The following is a 21,131-nucleotide window of genomic DNA, read 5'->3' on the forward strand; positions in this document are numbered from 1 at the left end:
ATTTTCAAGATTACTCAAGTTAACTCTGAGATGTATAAATAGTTTTGGGCTGAACGGTAGAATAACAAAGATGTACACAAAGTTTTACACAGACTTTACCAATGAATCTAGATGCTAATGAGGATTTGTGTTCAGTAATTACATTAAGTTCTGTAATGAAAAAGAGAAATACAAATGCCATCTTTAAAATACCTGCAAAACAAAGCTCTCTGTCCAAAATGCAAAAAAAAAAAGTAAAAAAAGCTCATTTTATTTTTCCGCAATAGCTAATGTATAACCAATGTAATTAAACTAAAAGCAGTCATTAAAAAAAAATATATCATTCATCTTCAAATACACCAAGCATACAATATGACTTCATCCTGTTCTCCTCCTTTATTATCTGGCAGTTTCTTAAAGGGGAACCTCTTCGTTCAGATAGTCATATTCCGGATCTTGCGACTCAGAACCGTCTCCCTTACAGTCAAACACCAGCAGGATGTTTCAGGCGGGGTGCAGTCAGGAAGAAAAGAAGGGAAAAATTAGTACAAGACAAATTAATGTGTACATAAGTTATTTAGTAAAGCATTCAAAGGTTTTTTGCACCTTATTTTGTTGGTTATTAAAACGGTATTTGTTGATTGTAATTGTAAAATTGAATTTATAGAAAAAATATCTGTGGAATCCATTCAATTGTGCTTTTACAATTCCAAGAAGATTAACTTTCATATATATTTATATTATAAGTAAGTATGATTATAAAGATATCAATCATCAGTAAGCATGAAAACAATGCTCCACTGTCATATAGCCTAGCATGTACGGAAAAAACTAGTTAGCATCTCGTCTTCTGTATGTTTTTAAGGCTGCTCTGGTTTAAGGGGAAACTCTTTATGACATAGTGACGTAAATCATGTTTTGTGAATTCGGGCAAAGTTAGATATTTTGACATTTGGTAAATATCTCCATCTGTGAACCTTAATCTGTTACGCTAAAAAAATAAATAAATAAATAAACTGGCAAAAACAATTTCAGTCGCTCAGTTCAATTCTCCCGATCCTCACTTCTGACGTCCTTCATGGCGCTTCGATTGATTAAGTGACGTAGTTACAAAGGGTCAATAGCTCTTTGAATTCCAGTTGGCCCGTCTCCACCATGTCAGTGTGCATTAGAATTAGATATTCAATTTTTTTCACGTGAACAGTTACATTTCAGTAACTATATATTGTCCGATGTTTAGCTGAAAGGTATGAATGTCTGAGCAGAATCAGCCTTTGTCCCCGTTCACCTGAATGTTCTCTCTGTCGTCCATCTTCTCTTCCTCAAACTTGTTGTTGAGATTGTTGAATTCAACAGGTTCCTCTGCTGTTCTCCTTCGCCTCACAAACAGAAAGAACGGCAGCCCCAGCACTAAATAAAGAGAAGACTCAATCATTAGTTACTGCGTGGATGATTGTGTTGGCTGCCGATAAATTCTATTGCCCTAATTAACGGAGCGAGCAGCTTCTTATCTCCTAAAGCCACATCCTATTCCTCGTGTTAATCTTGTTAAAAAGTGTCAAATTACTGCCACCAAGCACAGAAGTACAGTTCTTTCTGCTTTCCAATCATAGTTTGATGTGAGTTTTTTCAGTGTTTTTATATTCATTATCACATGCTTCTGTCATGTGCTGTTGTCACTTTTAGCATAGTCTTCATGTGTTTTGCATCCCATTTGTTCCAAAGTGTATATCTATGGTAGGGCTTGCACCAACTTGTCAACCTTTAGACAAAACAGTTCATTGTTTTGTGATACTTTTTACATTTGACATTTTCTAGTAGCAGTAACATGACAAAACTGATTCCCCCCCCTGACGCCCCAAGAAGAAGAAAGATTAGGAAGTTGGAGCGCCTGCTTTATTCCATTTGTTCTTGGTCTCTTGAATTCAAAGTGAAGAAGGCTCTATTCATCTCAAAGTTTAACAAGATTCAAACTCACTGAACAGCAGAATTAGGATGCCTTTCAGTATTCCCAGGGTGACTGACGGGTTGGAGCCACCAACATTTTCCTTCTGGCAGGTCACTTCTTCTCCAGTGCAGTCACACACTGTAGCTGTGACTGTGCTGACCTGAGACAGACCAGAGATGTCTGAAACAGTCACGGCTACAATGTAATTTCCGTTCTCTAGTTCACGGTTCAAAGTCAGGATAATCGCTGTTTCTGTAAGCAAGAAAACAAAACAATCATTTATCAGGAATTCATCAGTTTTAGATTTCTCATTCTTCTTCACTTAGAAGACATTATCCAAGAATGAGAGATGATAAACAAAAATGTTTGATCATCCTTTTCAGCTTAGATTACGCTGTAGTTTCTGTAAATATAATACATATAAATATAGTGGTTAGACTCTATTCTGCTACTAAGTGCAGATTTCTTCCACTTAGTTTTACTTTGTCAAAGGAATTGTGATTGTTTCATTCGTTGGTGTTGCTTGTAGACTGAATCATGTTTACTTAGGTTTATCTCATATACATACCGGCGTCGTTCATTCTAGCGATCCAGTTGGCCATAGCAGAGTCAGGTAATCTCACGGTGTATGGAGAAGTAAAGTCTGGTCCATCTTTGTCTGTTACAGTCAGCAGCTGAGGAGCTGGTTTCTTGTTGCACACCTGAACAAACCAAATGGATTTAAAATACAGATTATATTTGTAGTTTTTGCTTTGCATCTTTCCAGCCATCCATCTTCTTCCGCATTTTCCGGGGTCGGGTCGCGGGGGTAGCTGCTTCAGAGGGAGGCCCAGACTTCTTTCTCCCCAGCCAATTGTTCCAGATCTTCCGGGGCAATCCCAAGGCGTTCCCAGGCCAGCCAAGAAACATAGTCCCTTCAGCGTGTCCTGGGTCTTCCTCGGGGCCTCCTCCCGGTGGGACTTGCCCGGAACACCTCACCAGGGAGGCGTCCAGGAGGCATCCTGACCAGATGCCCGAGCCACCTCAACTGGCCCCTCTCGACGTGAAGGAGCAACGGCTCTACTCTGAGTCCCTCCCGGATGACTGAGCTTCTTACCCTATCTCTAAGGGAGAGCCCAGACACCCTGCAGAGAAAACCCATTTCGGCCGCTTGTATCCGTGATCTCGTTCTTTCAGTCATGACCCAAAACTCATAACCATAGATGAGGGTGGGAACATACATCGACAGGTAAATCGAGAGCTTTGCTTTTTGACTCCTCTTTTTTGACTCTTCACCACGACAGACCGATGCAGCGGCCGCTTGATGGCAGACGCTGCACCAATCCACCTGTCGTTCTCCCGCTCCCTTCTTCCCTCATTCGTGAACAAGATCCCGAGATACCTGAACTCCTCCACTTGGGGTAGGACACCCGACCCAGAGAAGGCACTCTACCCTTTTCGGGCACAAGACCATGGCCTTGGATTTGGAGGCACTGATCCTCATCCCGGCCGCTTCACACTCGGCTGAGAACCGCTCCAACGAGAGCTGCAGATCACGACCTGATGAAGCCCAAAGGACCACATCATCCGCAAAAAGCAGAGATGCAATCCTAAGGCCACCAAAACGGACCCCCTCAACACCCTGGCTGGTCTAGAAATTCTGTCCATGAAAGTAATGAACAGAATCGGTGACAAAGGGCAGCTCTGGTGGAGTCCAACTCTCACCGGAAATTAGCTCGACTTAATGCCAGCAATGCGGACCAGACTCTGACGCCGGACATACAGGGACCTGATGACCCAAATCAAAGGGCCCGGTACCCCATGCTCCCGGAGGACACCCCACAGGGCTCCCCGAGGTATACGGTCGAACGCCTTCTCCAAGTCCACTAAACACATGTAGGCGAACTCCCATGCACCCTCCAGGACCCTGCTGAAGGTGTAGAGCTGGTCCAGTGTTCCACGACCAGAATGAAAACCACACTGCTCTTCCTGAATCCGAGGAGTTTTTGCTTTTGCCATCATAACTAATGTAACGTAAAAATCCAGTTTGAAACTGACGATATTTTCAAACCAAGACAACTCTACACAACAACCAGGTCTAAGAAATATGGATCTCCTAACGGGGGTACATACTTTAATAGAACGTTCTTCAACAATGGGAGCGTTGTCGTTGACATCCACAAGTGTGATGATCAGAGTTCCAGTTCCTGTAGCTGGGATCTGATCTGGAGACATGAAAGGCAAAGAGCAGTGAAGTATGTTGACACCTTCAATGATCCTCTGAGGAAGGAGTTGAAAATCTCTTCAAGGAAAGAGAAAATATTCTAAAGAACTCTTTTCAAGGCAAGTCTATCCTACAATTGAATTTTTGAGTAAATCCTGGAATTGTAGCTTTGTACCTTCATTGAGATTTTTTCTCTTTTCAAACTTTCATTCCAGCCTTTTAGGGAGAAAAATAACTTTTTTGTTCAACAGTTCCATCTTGTTTTGGGTGCTGTGTAGTTGAACTGATTTTTGGCAGGATTTTTTATACTTTACTATTTTCTTCTGATGCGTAACCATAGTGACAGAATGGTTTACAACAGGGAGCAACTGTCTAACATCTGAAAAGCTGAAATAATATCAGAGCTGAAGCCAGAAATCCCCGAGGAGTTGAAAAGGAGGAGATGTGAATGCAGAGCAGGAGTTGAGAGGAGAGACAGAAGGAGGAAGTTGTAACCATTTCCACCATCCATTGTAATGGACAATGTGACATCATTAGCTAATAAGATGGATGAGCTTCAAGCTCTTTTAAGGACTCCGCAAGGGTATAGGTAATACAGTGTAATGTGTTTTACTGAGACAGGCTCCAGAGTTATATCCCCAACTCCAACATCTCTCTAATTTTGAATTTGAACTGAATTAAAATTTTGCTCAAACCATTAAATTAAATTAGTTTTAACTTTCACTGTGATTTATAAAGAGTCCCCCCAAAACGTTTAAGACAGTTAAACCTCACACCCACCATCATCATATGCACCAATCAGGGCTGTGTATTTGTCCTCCTTAACAAAGCTGGATTCTCTGTCCATTTGGTTTCTCACTGTTATCACACCAGTCTCCTCATCAATGTTAAGCCAGCCGGCTGGGTCGTTGATTATTTTATACCTGGACATCAAGGACAAAAATTGATAGAAATAATAAGACAAGAGACTTTACAAGTAGTATGATTTAAAAAAGAAAAAAAACATCTATCAGTGTTGCTATAGTAACATTTTCTGCCTGATAATTACCACTAGGAAACAAGATATACAACAGATATACAACACAAATGAAATCTAATTTAAATATGTGTGCTGTGACTCTTCAAGTTGGAGGATTTTCCTTACGTGACTCTTTGTTTGCGTCCAGAATCTGGATCAGAAGCTGTGTACTTCACTACAGTGCTGTTCACGGCAAGGTCCTCACGTTTAGACACGTGCTTCTCTTCTGGTTCAAAGATGGGAGGTTCATTGATATCCACCACGGTCACCACCACTGTAGCAGTGGAAGTGACCAATGGGACAGCAAAAGGAGCCTCATTCTCCACTGTAACCAGTAGAGTGTGCTTACTGGTTCTCTCAAAGTCCAGACCCTGGTTTAATGAAAGAAGGATCAACTTCAGACATTAACAGACATTAACAGTACAATCACTTACCTGTACTAAGTTTATGAAAATGTCCCTTTATTAAAAAGTGTAATAAAAAAAAATCACGTTTAACATTTATGCTCTAGCAGTGAAAACCTGCTGTTCCTCCTACCTTAGCAGTAATGATGATTCCTTCTTGTTTGTTTGTTCCTGTTTTCACAGTAAACAGATTTCCTGGATCTCCATCAATAATTTTGAACTTTGCATTCCAGGCTGCAGTATGAGGCTCGTCACCGTCTGTCACCAACATCTTAACAACTAGAGCGTCTACTTTATTCTCTTTAACTGTGACCTTATACTGAGACACAAGATGTGGAAGAGAAACTGTCAGACAATATTCAGAAAAAGCTCCACCTGATCATTTTAGAATCATCTTTTTATAGGATACGTTTTGTACTTTAACGACTCACTAATAGCATTCAGAGTGATCTGCTGCTTTACTGACCATCTGCTGCACAAATCAACTGGGATGAACACAATTAAATAAAACATTCTAAGTAATTACCATCAGACTGTAGTAGAATATGACCACCAACTACAAAATAAAGAGCGGATTAATAAAAACAGTCTCATGTTTTCTACTTACAGAAGGTTCTGTAAAGACCGGAGCGTGATCGTTGCTGTCCGTCACCATGATGATCACTTTGGTAAATCCAGTCAAACCTTCTCCCCTCATGTCAGCTACCTGTACTTCCAGTGTGTATTGACGGACTTTCTGTTGTGACAAACATGGACTTGAATCAACAACTTTGTCTACTGATGGCTACAAATTAATAACTGCAGTGTAAAACTTTACACTGATGGATCAGTTGCTGATCACTGCATCATATGTTGGAAAAATAATCTGAACTGAGTTTTATGAAACTTGCCTCAAACTTATTTAGTGAATGAAGTTATTCTCAGGCTCTAAATGAAAGTTGAATTCTGACCAAAATGTAAAGCTACATGTTATCAACAGGAAATCTGACCATGAGGATTTAGTGAGACACTCTGACTATCCTAACAGTCTTTGAAATGTGCAATAGAGATAAAGTTGATTGATTCATTGATTAACTATTGTCAGAATTCTCACTTCTCTGTCCAGACCAGGTTCGTTAACTCTGATGACTCCAGTAACTGGGTGGATTATAAACATGTTGGGACTGGGCTGGTCTGGCATCTGACTCAATATTTGGTAACGGATATCAGAGTTGTCAGTATTTGGCTGATCAGCATCTGTGGCAACAACCTGAATCACCTCCAAACCTAATCAAGAGGAAACATGAAGCAGGTCAGTGAGAGCAGAGACATCAGTTTATCGACAGAGATTTAACAGAGGCTGAGCTGAGAAGCTCTTCATGTCCAGCTGATGATTCCAGGTTAAAAGTCATCAAAGAGCCTTTTCTATTTTAATAACTGAGATGCTGCAATTTGAAGACAATTCAAAGGGATTTACTTGGTTTAAATAAATACATTTCAGTGATATAATGTAGGAAAGCAAAGAAAAGTTAGAAAGTCTAAAATTAATCATCTAATGAATATTTATCTGTACATAAATTGTCCTTGATTTAAAGGAACTCAGTGTTTCAGCTGTTCTGCAGTTTTATGGAAGTTTGTTCCAGATTTGTGGTGCACTGAAGCTGAATGCTGCTTGTCTATGTTTGGTTCTGTGTATGCAGAGCAGAACCAGAACCGAAGCCTCTGTGACTGCTAGAGGGTTGTGCAGACTATCTAGTTGCTTGCCACCATCAGTGTGTGAATTTTTGTAAAGAAAATTGAGAAAAACTGTGTAGCACCACTGAAAACACCATAGATCAGTGTTTCAACCCTGTTCCTCAAGGCACACTGCCCTGCATGTTTTAGGTATTTCCTTGCTTCAGTCCAGATTATTTCAGTAATGACTGATTTGTTGAACTGCAGTCAGTTGAATCAGGCATATTAAAGCAGAGAAACCTTTAAAACATGTAGGACAGTGTGCCTTGAGGACCAGGGTTGGGAATCACTGTCTTAGAGACTTAGACTGACTTTAATTGTCATTTTGTATGCACAGGGGTGTATACAGAACGAAATGTTGTTGCATACGGCTCAGGACAATGTTTTGAGGTTTCAATGTTATTTGGTTACTCCAGAATAAATAAAATACAATATAAAATACAAATATAAATATAAATATTAAATATAAAGTGCAGGAATAACAGTAAAATAGAAGTTATTTAGCTATGTACATGAAGTGGAGACCAGTTTTCGAGTGCAGTCCAGTTACGTTGAATCAATTGGTGGCGCTCTAACACTGCCACAGAACGACAAAAAAAGAACAACACTGAATGTCACCATGTTATTTATAAAAGTGAGGTGAATGTGGGATCCAAAGAGAGCTGCAGCAGCCATAGTTTAAGAAAAGAAAAAAAAAATGTCTTGGTTCACATGTATACACTGAAACATGAAACTGATGTCTTGAAATTGATCCACTCTGGGACCCTCGTTCAGAAATGATCACTTTGGGCGTGCCGTGGTGGTGTAGGGGATAACATGACCCATGTTTGGAGGACTTGAGTCCTCGACGCGGCCGTCGTGGGTTTGACTCCCAACAATATTTGCCGCATATCTTCCCCCCTCTTCTTCCCCTTTTCCTGTCAGCCTACTTTCATATAAGGGACACTAGAGCCCACAAAAGACCCCCTGGAGGGGTTCAAAAAAAGAAATGATCATTTCTGGTCTCTCAAAAAGCCGAATCCTGGTGGACAGCAAAATAAAAAACAAAAAAACTTTTGTGGATGAATCTGAAATGTTCTCCTTGTGATTGAGTCACATCAAGTTCATCAGCAGAACAATGACTGAGATCTTGACTGCAGACTGAGGTGGTAATTCAGTTTCAGTTTCATCCTCAGTATGCAGTCGATACAAGTCAAAAGCTAAAAGTTGTAAATATTTGTGATTTTACAAAAGATTACATTTTTATCTACACTTGTAAACTAAGAAATTATTTATGTGTGTAACTTTACCTTTTCCTGAGGCTTCTGGAACTTCTCCCTTATAGATGGACTGACTGAAAACAGGTTTGTTGTCATTCTGGTCAAATACAATGATTATGATTTCCTTAGGCTCCTCTGCATCTGAACCTTCTTGTGTCATAGCATGGGCTATGAGCTGCAAAATGATTTAAAAAAGATTTAATCACCAGAACAATTATATTTTGTCTCCCTACTTTTATTTAATAATGATGAAAAATCATTAGATTTTTTTTTTTTACTGTATACATTTTTGTGCAGGTATTAAAAATTACTTAATTTTTAAAAAAGTTTTAAATAATTACAATTAAGTATTCTGTAACAGATTGAGTTACTGAATTCTCTGTAGAGTCAAGCGAAGACACAGGAATATTTTGATCAAATCTGTGCAAGATTTACACGCCACCATGTTATATCACAGATGTAACAAAATAAATTAGACCGAAAAGCTTCACGTTTAAGGCTGATATCACCATCATGATGTTGGCATAGTGTTGGACCCAAATGCAGAGAGGAGGAGGCAGCAGCTGAGTTTGGCGATTTAATGACAAAAATAGGATGAAGAAATGCTTAACAGTTATAAAAATACATGAACCAGGGAAACAACAAAAAATAAGTTAAAGAACATCCAGCCGGGATACACAAGGAAAATACAGGGAGGCACAAGCAACTGACTTGAGTAAAACAGGATCCAGTAAGTTGTAGGAGAGAATGAGAGGCTTAAATACTGGGGAGGCTGAACACCAGATAAAGACCTGAGCTGATGAGCTAATAGATTGCAGGTGTGAGGGGTTGGAGCAGGAAACAGACTGAGGGGAGGAGAGAACGTGGCACAGGGAAGCTGGGAGTTGGGGATTGGAGCAGAATCTGAAGTTGACAGAGCAGAATCGACACAAGAGAAAGATCTAGTACTAGAAATTCAACATAGCTTATTTAGATTATACAGAGGTGGCATTGATGTTTGGTTCTGTTGGGTACCAGCACATCAAGGTGTAAAAGGCAATGAAAGGGCAGATAAATTAGCAAAAAGGGCTTTAGATCAGGCAATAACGATTAAAATACCTATTGGCAAAGGGGAAGGGAAATCAATTATTAAGAATAAAGAAATGGAAATATGGCAAAAAAGATGGAATGATTATATAAAATACAGAAGTCAATATTTAGTAGAAATGTTAAGGAGAGAAATAGAAGGGAAGAAATAATTATGATTAGATTGAGAGTAGGGCACACATATTTAAATGATACTTTATATTTAATAGGGAAGAAAAATAATGATAAATGCGAAAAATGTGGAGAAAGAAAATGTAGAACATATACTACTGAACTGTAAAACATATGAACGTGAAAGGGAGAAATTGAGAAGAATAGTTGGAAAGACAGATCAAGAATGGAGTCTGAAAGGAATATTGGGAAATGATGGAAATATAATGGATATTTGTATGATAAGAAAAGCGTTATTTATTTTTCTTCAAAACACAAAATTAAAAAATAGAATATGACTGATGTAGAATACTGTTGCTACACACTCGTGTACAGTAGGTGGCGGTATGCACCTTAAAGTTGATTGCGACCCGCCATAATAGAAAAGAAGAAGAAGAAGAAGAACGTGGCACAGGGAAGCTGGGAGTTGGGGATTGGAGCAGAATCTGAAGTTGACAGAGCAGAATCGACACAAGAAATTGCTGATCTTGGGCGACTGGCATATAACTGGTTTGTGACTGGACTGCTGTGGCGTCTCAGGTTGAGGATGATGGAGATGATGAGATCTCCATCATCACTGGAGTGTGTGGTAGTAGAGGATCAGGAAAAGAGTGATGAGAAACTAATTTGTCAGAGACACAAAGTAGTAAAGGGAGTCTTGAAGAAAATAATTTGGATGAAAATAACAGTTTGTAGAGGATAGTTAGGAAAGAATCTAAACTACCGTAATCATAAAGTTTAGGAAAAAGGATGAAGGTATTCAATTCTGTCCTTTAGCTCTGTCAAGAGAATTAAAAAATAAGTTTGGAGAGCTGATATTTGCTAAAATACGTAGAGATGGGAATCTGTTGGTTACAGTGAGAAATGAAAGAAAGAAAAACAAAGTGACGAGCACCCAGAGTATTTGTAAAAAAAAAAAAAAAGATTACTCAGATAAAGATTTTAAGAGAGGATAAGGTAGTAACGGGGTGATCACAGGTATTCCAGTGGGGGAAGATCTAGACAAATTCAGACGCAGTATTTATGGAGGTGAAGTCAGCGAAATTAAAAGATTGTTGAGAACAGTTGAAGGTGAAAGAGTGGAAAGTTTCTCGGTAATGTTGGAGTTTCAAACAAATGTTCTTCCTGAAAGGGTGAAAGTCGGGTGTATGTGCTTTCCTGTAAGGCCATATATCCCTCCTCCTGTTATAAATGCCAGAGATATGGACACATCGCAGCACCATGTAGGGGAAAACAAAGATGTCCAAAGTGTGGAGGAGAGCATAATTATGATGAATGTAAAAATGGAAAGAAAAATTGTTGTAATTGTGGAGGGCAGCACAGGGTTACTCATGAAGGATGTGAGGTCAGAAGAAAAGCAAAGGAAATCAAACAAGTTAAAGTTACTAGTAATATAAGTTATGCAGAAGCTGCTAAAAGAGTGAAGCCAAAAGATGTGATAAGGAAAGTTCAGCTGAATCCAACACCAGAACAAAGACAGAGTGGAACAGAAACTGTTAACAAATGAAAAGATTCTGTTGTTCATTGCATATGTAATTAATTGTACAAATCAAGTTAAGCACAAAACAAAAAATCAAAATATTTGTGAAAGAAGTGGAGAGGTTTTTTGGTATAAAGGACATAACTTGGGAGCACATAAATAAGAGACTAGGGGCAGAAGGAAAGGCTGGAGGACAGGAAGACAGAAACTGATCATCTTACAATGAAACGCTAGAAACCTTATTGCAAATGGACAAGAGTTTAAAGGATTTGTTGGAGAATTTAAAGAAGATCTAGATATTATATTTATTCAGGGAACTTGACTCAAACCAAATCTTGATTTTGTTCTAAAAGGATATGAAAGCATTAGAAGAGACAGAGGGAGGATCTGGAGGAGTGTGTATAATATTCATAAAACAGGAAATTCAATTTAGACTATTGGCTAAAGGAAGAGAGTTAGAATATATTGTTATTGAAATTTGGACAGTAAATGGGCAATTTAAAATGATCAACTTCTGTAATCCATGTAAAAGACTTTCAGTAGATTTAATTGAGGAACTTGGGATATATATTTAGAGGGTAAAGTTACGTGGTGTGGGGACTTTAATGGGCTCATTGTGGAATCATCATAATGATGAAAATGGGGATATAATAGAAGAAATAATGGATGTAAAAAATGTGGTATGTTTAAATGATGGAACTGAAACCAGAATTAATTTTAGAGATAATACAGAGTCAGTAATTGATTTAACACTATTTTCAAATTCTGTAGCAGGTGTTTGTTTATGGCAAGTAATCAATAAAACAACTATAGGAAGTGATCATTATCTTATTATGACAGAAATAAAGTTAAATATAGAGAGGTATTGTATAAAATGGAAAAGAAGTGGTCTGCAGATTGGGAAACATTTAGGAATAGTAGTGAAATAAAAATGTTAAAAGTGGATATGAATAGTAGTATTCATTAACATTTTTCTATATGTTATGGTGTCTTAGAAGCAGCTAATTTGTTTTAACTTCTGTTTTACTGGAAGTTTGTTCCAGATTTATGGTGCATAGATGCTAAATGCTGTTTCACCTCGTTTGGTTCTGGGGATGCAGAGCAGAACCAGAACCAGAAGACCTGAGAGGTTCTGGAAGGTTGATACAACAGCAAGTCTTTAATGTATTGTGGTGTTAAACCATTCAGTGATTTATAAACTAGCAACAGTATTTTAAAGTCTATTCTTTGAGCTACAGGGAGCCAGTGGAGAGACTTTAAAACTGGTGTTATGTGCTCTATCTTCCTGGTTTTAGTCAGAACTCCAGCAGCAGCATTCTGGATCAGCTGCAGCTGTTTGATTGATTTCTTGGACAGACCTGTGGAGACGCTGTTGCAATAATCAATACGACTGAGTCTGAGGATTTTGGGCTCCAAATGTCTCTTTTTTGGTCTACATCAGAGTTTGATTGCACATTCACATTTCCCCAAACCAACTGGACTTTCTAGTTCTATTAAAGTGGTGAAACAGGAATGAGGCAGCCTACAGATAGCAGAGAAAACACTGACCATGTACTTGTCCTGTTTCTCTCTGTCCACTTCCTGTGTGACATACAGATCACCAGTGTCTCTGTCAATGATGAAAAGATCAAAAGGAAACTGATCTGCTCCAGGACCAGTGACCTTATAATAGATCTTCTTCTTCTTATCCGCATCAGAGCGGATCTGGACAACATAGATCAGGGTTGGATAAAGACAACAATCAGCAAAAACAGTTCAGGGAAGAGAAAATATCAACTGTTTTTGATATTTGTTTTATCTTTTGATTAATTGTTTTAGTTAATACATTTATTATATTTTATTTCTGGTATGGTGAGACCAATTAACCTGACAGTCATGTTTTTGGACTGTGGGAGGAAGCCGGAGAACCCGGAGAGAACCCACCATGCACAGGGAGAACATGCAAACTCCATGCAGAAAGACCCCGGGCCGGGAATCGAACCCAGGACCTTCTTGCTGCAAGGCAACAACTCGACCAACTGCACCACTGTGCAGCCTCTAGACTAACAGAATAACTAAGAAATAAACATGAATAAAAAGAAAAGGAAAACAACAACACGACACATCTAAAAAAACATCAAATGATGAAACTAGGATGACCATGAAAGGCTGAACTAAAGTGAACTAGAACATAACTGATTAAACTTAAAGAGAAAATCACAGAAATAAACAAAACCCAACCCAAAAACCCAGAGTCCTGACAATCACACCTGATAGTCTGATAGCTATTCAGTTTGATTGGAGACCAAAGTTGCAACATTTGTTACATTTTCAGCTGCTGTGGTTCTCTTTCACGCTACACTGTCAAACAAACTTAAGCGTTTTAAATATCCATTTACCTCCTGACCTGTGGTGGCGCTGCACCAAGAACCAGCGAAGGAAATAACATAAAAACCTCAGAAGAAGAAGCTGAGCTCAACTTCCTTCTTCACAAAGATGGAGCAGTGTCAGATTTTAAAGGTTGCAGAACTTTTCTTTTGTTTTTGGCTAAAGACCCTCTAATACTAGACATGAATCAAATCATGAAACTATTTGATAATAATTTAATGAAACTAACTAGTACTAGTTTCAACTATTTTACCCAGAATGCTCTGCGCCACACTCTGCTTCCTGTTTTGTGAGAGGTCTCCAGTCTGCTTGACATTCACATATGAATTCAAACTGTACCAGAGTTCACAACATCAGAACTGAGTCTGAGGATTTTGGGTTCTAAATGTCTCTTTTTTGGTCTACATCAGAGTTTGATTGCACATTCACATTTCCCCAAACCAACTGGACTTTCTAGTTCTATTAAAGTGGCGAAACAGGAATGAGGCAGCCTACAGATAGCAGAGAAAACACTGACCCTGTAGTTGTCCTGTTTCTCTCTGTCCAATTCCTGTGTGACATTCAGATCACCAGTGTCTCTGTCCATGGTGAAAAGACCAACAGGAGGCTGATCTGCTCCAGGACCAGTGACCTTATAATAGATCTTCTTCTTCTTATCCTCATCAGAGCGGATCTGGACAACATGGATCAGGGTTGGATAAAGACAACAATCAACAAAAACAGTTCAGGGAAGAGAAAATTGTTGTGGGTTACAAATATCTTTTGATTAACTTAAACCTAAGAGAAGTTTTAGTTAAAGCATTTATTCTGTTATTTCTGGTACAAAAGACATAAAGGCCAGAAAGAAATATTATTTCCCATTTTGGATCCAAATTTAGTTTTAATATACACAACATGAAATGTAGAAAGTTTGAGGCCAATGTAAATGCACATTACTAACACATGATATAAATAAAGAGGAAAATACACTGGATTTTTGTTTCCATTACCCGAGCAAGTATTAAAGGATAAGGTCCTCTAGAATTCTCAGGAACGCTTAATGGAGGGACTTTCCAGTCTCTCTTCTTCCTCTTCAGTCCTGGACTGGATTTGGTGAAATCCAGGACTGGAATCTGAGGAACAGCTGGATCCTGAGGAAACAAATATTCTGTCTGTAAATGACTGAACCGACCTGTGAAGTTCTGGTGAATTAGGAAACCAGGATGGAATCTGGCTGTAATGGACCTCTGAAGATGAGAATCAAAATAATTTCATTATCCTGTTTCTATGACGATGACAAACAAGTTACAAAGTTGCTTTTTAGTCCACTATGTCTGTTTTCTTTATCAATATTCATTCAATGTGTTCAAATGATGTAAAAAAAAAAAGAGTAGTCACTCACACTATCTCCAGAATGATGATCATCTGAATTTATCACTGTATTTGAGTTAAATACTTATCTTACTGCCAGCTGCGTGTCAAGTAGAAACTAAATGTTCAACCAGGAAGTTTATTCTACATGCTGTGCTACATCTATTGTTGGGCGTGTTTACTTTCTAGAAAAACTTTTCTTTACGTCCCACTTAATATCAGATCTTCACTTACCTGCTGATTCCTGACAGAGTCCAGGTCATCATGAAGCTGGGTGTTGAGTTTATGAGCCTCATGATGAAATTCAGCATCCAGACGGTTGTTCATATAGTGATGGTCTTGATACAGCAGCCTGACAGGAAGAGTCATTTTCTGACCTTGTGAGTTCCAGGCGTGGACCGAGAAGTTCTGGTTCCCCTCATGAAGGACAGCCTGTCTCTTTACCTGGACCAAGATATCAAAGGTCATTAGCCTGGTATCTCTTTAACCATCATGTGATTCTGTTTAAAGAGAAATGTTTCAGCCAGACAGAGTTTATAAACCTTCAGGAATTTTGATGAGTCCTAAAATGGTAAACATAACGACATTGTTAGTTTTTATTTCATTTGTAATGTCTTTGTTCCTGTTTTACTGTTATTCTAATGTAGAGTTCTTTTTTTCTAAATTGCTTTTTTGTGCGTGAATTTCTTCAGTATCTACACCACAAGGTCATAACTATAATGTAGTTCAGTCAAACATCAGTACTCACAGTTATTATTCCATCAGTCTCTACAACAAAATGGCTGTCATCTGTGCTGAAGAGAAACTGTGTGCGGCCCGTGCAGTCAGTAAAGCCAACTGGAAATAAATAGTTTTAAAAAATTCATCTATCATAACTTCTCAAATTAAAATAAACACTAAATTCATGCAGAAACTCAAAGTGAAAAAATACTTGTCTAATATTCAAAAGCAACTTAAAGCACCATGATGCATTAATAATATTTGTTCTTCAACACTGTGTGAAAACTTCAATATTAGTTACAAACATGAAATTACTTTTTAACAATAAATCTTTAAATGTATCACATAATGATTCCTATAAAAGAAATAGTTACCCAGTTTAACATAGTATCACAGTTAATCAGAAATAAAATAATTAAAAAATGAATTTTATCAAACCGATTGGTTTTATTGTTAGTAACAGAAAACGACTCGCTAACGTCACAGACAATAATCTCAGACAGCAACATAAACAGCCAATGAACAATGAGGATGAGGAGCTGTATGTATATACACTTATTTCAAGAGGAAGGTCTTATTTTATAGCTGTTCAAAAGCTGAACTGTCAGCCATTTCCCCAATCTCCAAAGTCATATCAGATTTTATAACTAATATAAATTTGGGGATGTGTATAAGACAGAAGGAGGGGGAGAACAAGACCTCATTTAAAGAGGACAGACACTTTTTCACATGCAATCAATTGCACTCATAATATCTGCAGACCAGTGTTGGGTAGTAACGGATTACATGTAACGACGTTACGTAATTTAATTACAAAAAAAGAGTAACTGTAATTCGTTACAGTTACATTGAGAAAATATGTAATCCAGTTACAGTTACTTCCGAAAATATTAAGAATTACAAATTTAGTTACATTTTTTTTAAAATATAAACAAAAACCTTTGCGAAATATGTAATGATATTTTTATTGCTTTGCGGTCTTTATCGCCGTTTCCCGCTACGGCTCCTTGTCTCTCTCACAGCCGCAATGCTACTCTGATGTTCCATCCCGTGCTGGTGGAGCCTCCTGGAGGAACAGCAAGCGAGCGGACGGTTCCATTTCAGCTCAAGCAGCGCATCAAAAATGACAGCCTTCCAGCACTAGAAATTAAAGGAGCATTTTATTTATGTAACCCAGGCTCTCCCTCTTCAGACCTGCAGCTGGTGGAAGACACCCTATGGGCTCTGCGTTGTGTTTCTTTTCGTGAAAGTGGGGTGTGTTCGGTGCAAAACAAGATGCAATCTGCAGCCAACTGGCACACTGAACAAACAGAAAAAAAGATCGGCATACCAACGCAATGTATATTTTACACCGGGCTAGCGGAGCTGCTGCTTACCTTACAGGCAGTAAACACACTGTAAGAAATACAGCAGCTCGCGCAAAAATCCCCTGCACTACGGTGTCCCCGGCAGGACAAACATCTCGGAATTGTGGTAATACCAGCAATTACAGAAAACAATAGTACCCTCTTCTGTAACATTTATGCACTGCTTTACATTTACATCTGTGAAAATGGCTCAAATTTAACCGTGCAGTGCAATAAGTGTTTGCCGGCTATCAAGAACTTGTCCACGTCGAAGCAATCTATGTCAAACCTGAGGAAACATTTAGAGGTAATTGCAGCTCACTGATAGACGAAGGTATTGTTTTACAAATATTTGACTGTTTGGTGTTGATGCATGACAAACGTTGGAATCTATTCTTTCCCATGAGACATTGTATGCAATGTGCTAGTGTTATGGTTTTCATGAACATAAAGTAAACTAGAAAATTCTTGAAGAAATTTAACTGGGGCCTGCCAAAGTGTGCCCGTTGGTTTGGACCCAAGGTTCTGATGCTAAAAATTAGCATCAATGCTAAGCTTAGCTGAATAGTAGTCATTAGCTTGTGGAAAGTCACAAGTATGTTAAGTAAGCTGGACGAACACCATTCAGTCTGTTAAAATGAGTCTATAAGCTGAAATTAGCCAAAATGCTAATGTAAGCCTAAATACTTTCAGCAGCATGTGGGGTATCATTAGAATGTTCTCTATAATTTACTTACTCCATTCAGTATACTAACCATGGCTATTAAGTCAGAAAAATAGGTAATAGCTTATTTAAGCTAAAAGGCTAATGCTAATAAACTGCCTTGCTGTGCAAGGCAGTTCCCTAACCTGAGAGAAACAGATAATGCAGAATCATATTATTGCACTGCCTGTGGCGGTGCACTAACCTGCGGTGCACTAAGAACAATAAAATGTTGAACATGGTTCAATACTCATTAAAACCTTAAAGTAATCAAAAAGTAATCAAAAGTAATTAGTTACATTACTTTTTAAAAGTAATCAAAAAAGTTACACTACAATTACATTTTAAACAAGGTAACTTGTAACTGTAACGGATTACATTTTTAAAGTAACTTACCCAACACTTCTGCAGACTGCATGCAAAACACCCACATATATTATTTGCACACACACTTTAACACTCCTTATATGAGATCTTTGTAGATGAGGCCCAAAATGACCTGAGACAGAAATAAGCCTTGAAATCTTTGCTGAAATCATAAAGAGGTTTTCTTCCATTTGTTTTTTTGTTTGTTTGTTTGTTTTTTTTTCCCTTAACAAGAGAAAATAAAGTAAACAGCTTAAGTTTCAGTATCCTCTCCTTCCCTCCATGTCAGACAGTTCAGCTTTTCCAGATCTTACTCAATGCCCATACCTTTGCCAAGTCTTGTGCCTTGCTTCAGGACGTTTTTGCTCACTTTTAATATTAACATCTCTGACTCAAATCCAGGTTGACATGGTGATTCCTCTGCAGCTACAGTCTAGAAGAGAAACATTTATTTTAACAGCTAATTTCTATTCTGCATTGTAGCTAAGTTAGAACGGTAACTCATAACCCTCAGTGGAGTCACATAGTTACATATATACACATTTCTTACATTGTTGAAATTTTACATTTTTCATTAATATAATAAATATTCTTTTGTAGATTTTAGTTTGTAGATTTATTTGTCTGTTAAAATGTTCAACAGAGAATCCTGAAGTATTATGCAATATTCAAATTCTGAGCTGAAACATTTTTTCACTACAGTTTGATTACAGACAACCTGCCACCAATGTCATTAATAACCAATGTCATTAATAACAGCATGTTAAGATCTATCCTGCACAAAGCAGATTGTTCCAACAGGAAGTGAAGCAGAACATCAAACATCTCAAAACTGCATTTAGAAAGGTCCAAAACCCTGCAACTTTTAGATTTGTTTCCTGTCGTACATACTTAAATTAAATGGTCAAACTGCCTCACTAGTATTCAGTCGAGGTCTACAGTTCTGCTAATGAGTTAATATTTTAGCCAGGTGTGCTGAAGCAGAGGTGCAGAAAACCATCCTTGGAGGAATGCAGTTTGAGACCCAGTATGTAGAGAAACTGTCTGAGCTGTGATGTCTCAATAGTTAGGTTTCAATAACAAAACAATAATAAATAATATTGTTTTGTGCATTTCATGCATGTTTCCTTTCAACTTAATGTTCACCATTACTACTTTTAGCTGTCAGCTACTAATAAAACATGAAATTAAACAACAAAGAAACTTAAAAAAAAAAACTAGAAACTAAGTGTTCAAATCAAAGGATTTTGCTGAGACTGTGAAGAGAGAAACATTCTTACCTGACACAAGAAGATCCAAACACTCCAAACTACAAACCACGTGGTCCCCATTTGTGTGGAAAGGTTCTTGTGTTTTGTTTTTATTAATTAAATGTTTTGGAGACAGAAAAGTCAGCAGGTCAAGACTCTACTGCAGACTGTTATCCTCTGAGTCTGCAGTTTGCACAAAACCACTAAATGTTCGTACAAACCACGGCATGTTCACGAAACCAAACATGCATCAGCACTGAAATGTCAAGTTCTGCTTTTTTTTCACGAATTGATCATTTTAAACAGGCTGTGTGTCAGTTTTTAAACTCTTATCAGGTGCTGCAGGTGGCATCTGTTATTAAAGTGTGTGGGTGTGTTTGTAAAAGGTAAATGGCTCTTACTTGCACAGGGTTTTATCATAAAGCTTCACACAATCTGTTCAGTCAAAGGGGGGGTGAGTGGTGTGGCAATTGGAGGCCTGGGGGAAAGAGCGGGGTTGAATAAACATGGCTAAATTCAATTCAGTTAATTCATATAAAACAATTTTCTTCAAAGAGTTATTGTAAATGGTGATTGGTGTTGCCAGGAAAGACCTGCCTCCTGTAGCAGTCTGCATTACAGCATCACTGAAGAAGCCTCTAACTGAAGAAACTGTTTTTGATGACAGACTGATGAAGAGTCAGTCTGTTCATAATTTTCTTGATTTTATGAAAAATAATTCTTTGCAGGAGCTGCACAATGGACACACAGACAGCATTAGCAAATGTCCTGGCCTCTGACCTTCCATTATTCAGTCTTCAGAGCAGAGGACAGATACTTTTATAGATTAATTATATATTTTTGCATTTGTATTGCACATGGGAGTATGGAAAGATCTCACAATCTTGACAGATAGAAAATTGTGTTTGTTTGTTTACATAATTTCTAATGAAGTTTGACATCCCATAAAGGAAAAGGTATTTATTATCCTTTATAAAAGTTCACATTGTATTTTAAAACCTAAAAATAGAAAGAACATTTTTGCTCTATTCTCATAGTTTTCCTGTATCAGAAAATATTCTTTTTTCCAAATGTCAGGTAACATTTATGGCTAAATAAGTTTTATTTACATAAACCAAGATTGAAATTGGTTCATCGGGGTGCAAATGTTCCAGACTCCCAGCTCTAGTGGGTCTTAAATACTGAAAAGTGATGAGAAGACAGCAGCTTCACTTACATCTAAAACCAGAAAACACCACCAACCGACTGCCTAACGTGCAAATAAAGAGACTTTAAGAAGTGGAAAAGATAAAGAAAAAGAGGAAGAAATTATTTGAAAACTGCTCAGCTTTTACACTTCCTGTTTTGTCTTTAACTTGTTCTGTGTCTGGTTTGGGTTCATCTTCTCTGTTTCAGTGGTTTTGGTACTTAAGCAAGCGTTTCCCCCAGAAAACTTTCTAAACCTGGTGGTCAAGGCGGCGAGACGCTCCACTGTTTTTGTTTTTGTATTAAAAGATTTTAAGTTGACAGGAAATGTAAAAATATTACTGGGTAATTATATGTTATGGGAAAACATCTCCAGTGAAATATTATCTATACCCACAATTAGTCTTAAAATCATCAAACCAAAAAATACAATTAAAATGATTATCAATTATTTGCACTTCTGTGTAATCCAAACTAAGTCAGCGGCTCCATGAGGCCCCCAGGCCTTTCAGGGCCCATAAATGCTGCTATTGTAACACAGACCACAGATGTATAAATGTAACATTTATTTATTGAGAATATCAATGCTGCTAAATTTGATTTG

General features: G+C 38.0%; 1 protein-coding gene across 1 annotated transcript; it reads right to left on the reverse strand.

Moving 5' to 3' along the window:
* Positions 1-378: 378 nt before the first annotated feature.
* On the reverse strand, positions 379-19,507 carry LOC122819437 (cadherin-1-like). The gene is given in 17 exon segments (XM_044096173.1): positions 379-456; positions 1,268-1,389; positions 1,958-2,179; positions 2,496-2,628; positions 4,040-4,131; positions 4,911-5,053; positions 5,275-5,519; positions 5,686-5,871; positions 6,160-6,288; positions 6,646-6,818; positions 8,555-8,699; positions 14,125-14,280; positions 14,597-14,719; positions 15,192-15,401; positions 15,706-15,794; positions 18,420-18,525; positions 19,373-19,507. Coding segments are annotated over 17 exon segments (2,403 nt in total). The 5' UTR covers positions 19,424-19,507.
* Positions 19,508-21,131: the final 1,624 nt, after the last annotated feature.

Source organism: Gambusia affinis, linkage group LG17 (assembly GCF_019740435.1).
Source record: "Gambusia affinis linkage group LG17, SWU_Gaff_1.0, whole genome shotgun sequence".
Classification (NCBI taxonomy): domain Eukaryota; kingdom Metazoa; phylum Chordata; class Actinopteri; order Cyprinodontiformes; family Poeciliidae; genus Gambusia; species Gambusia affinis.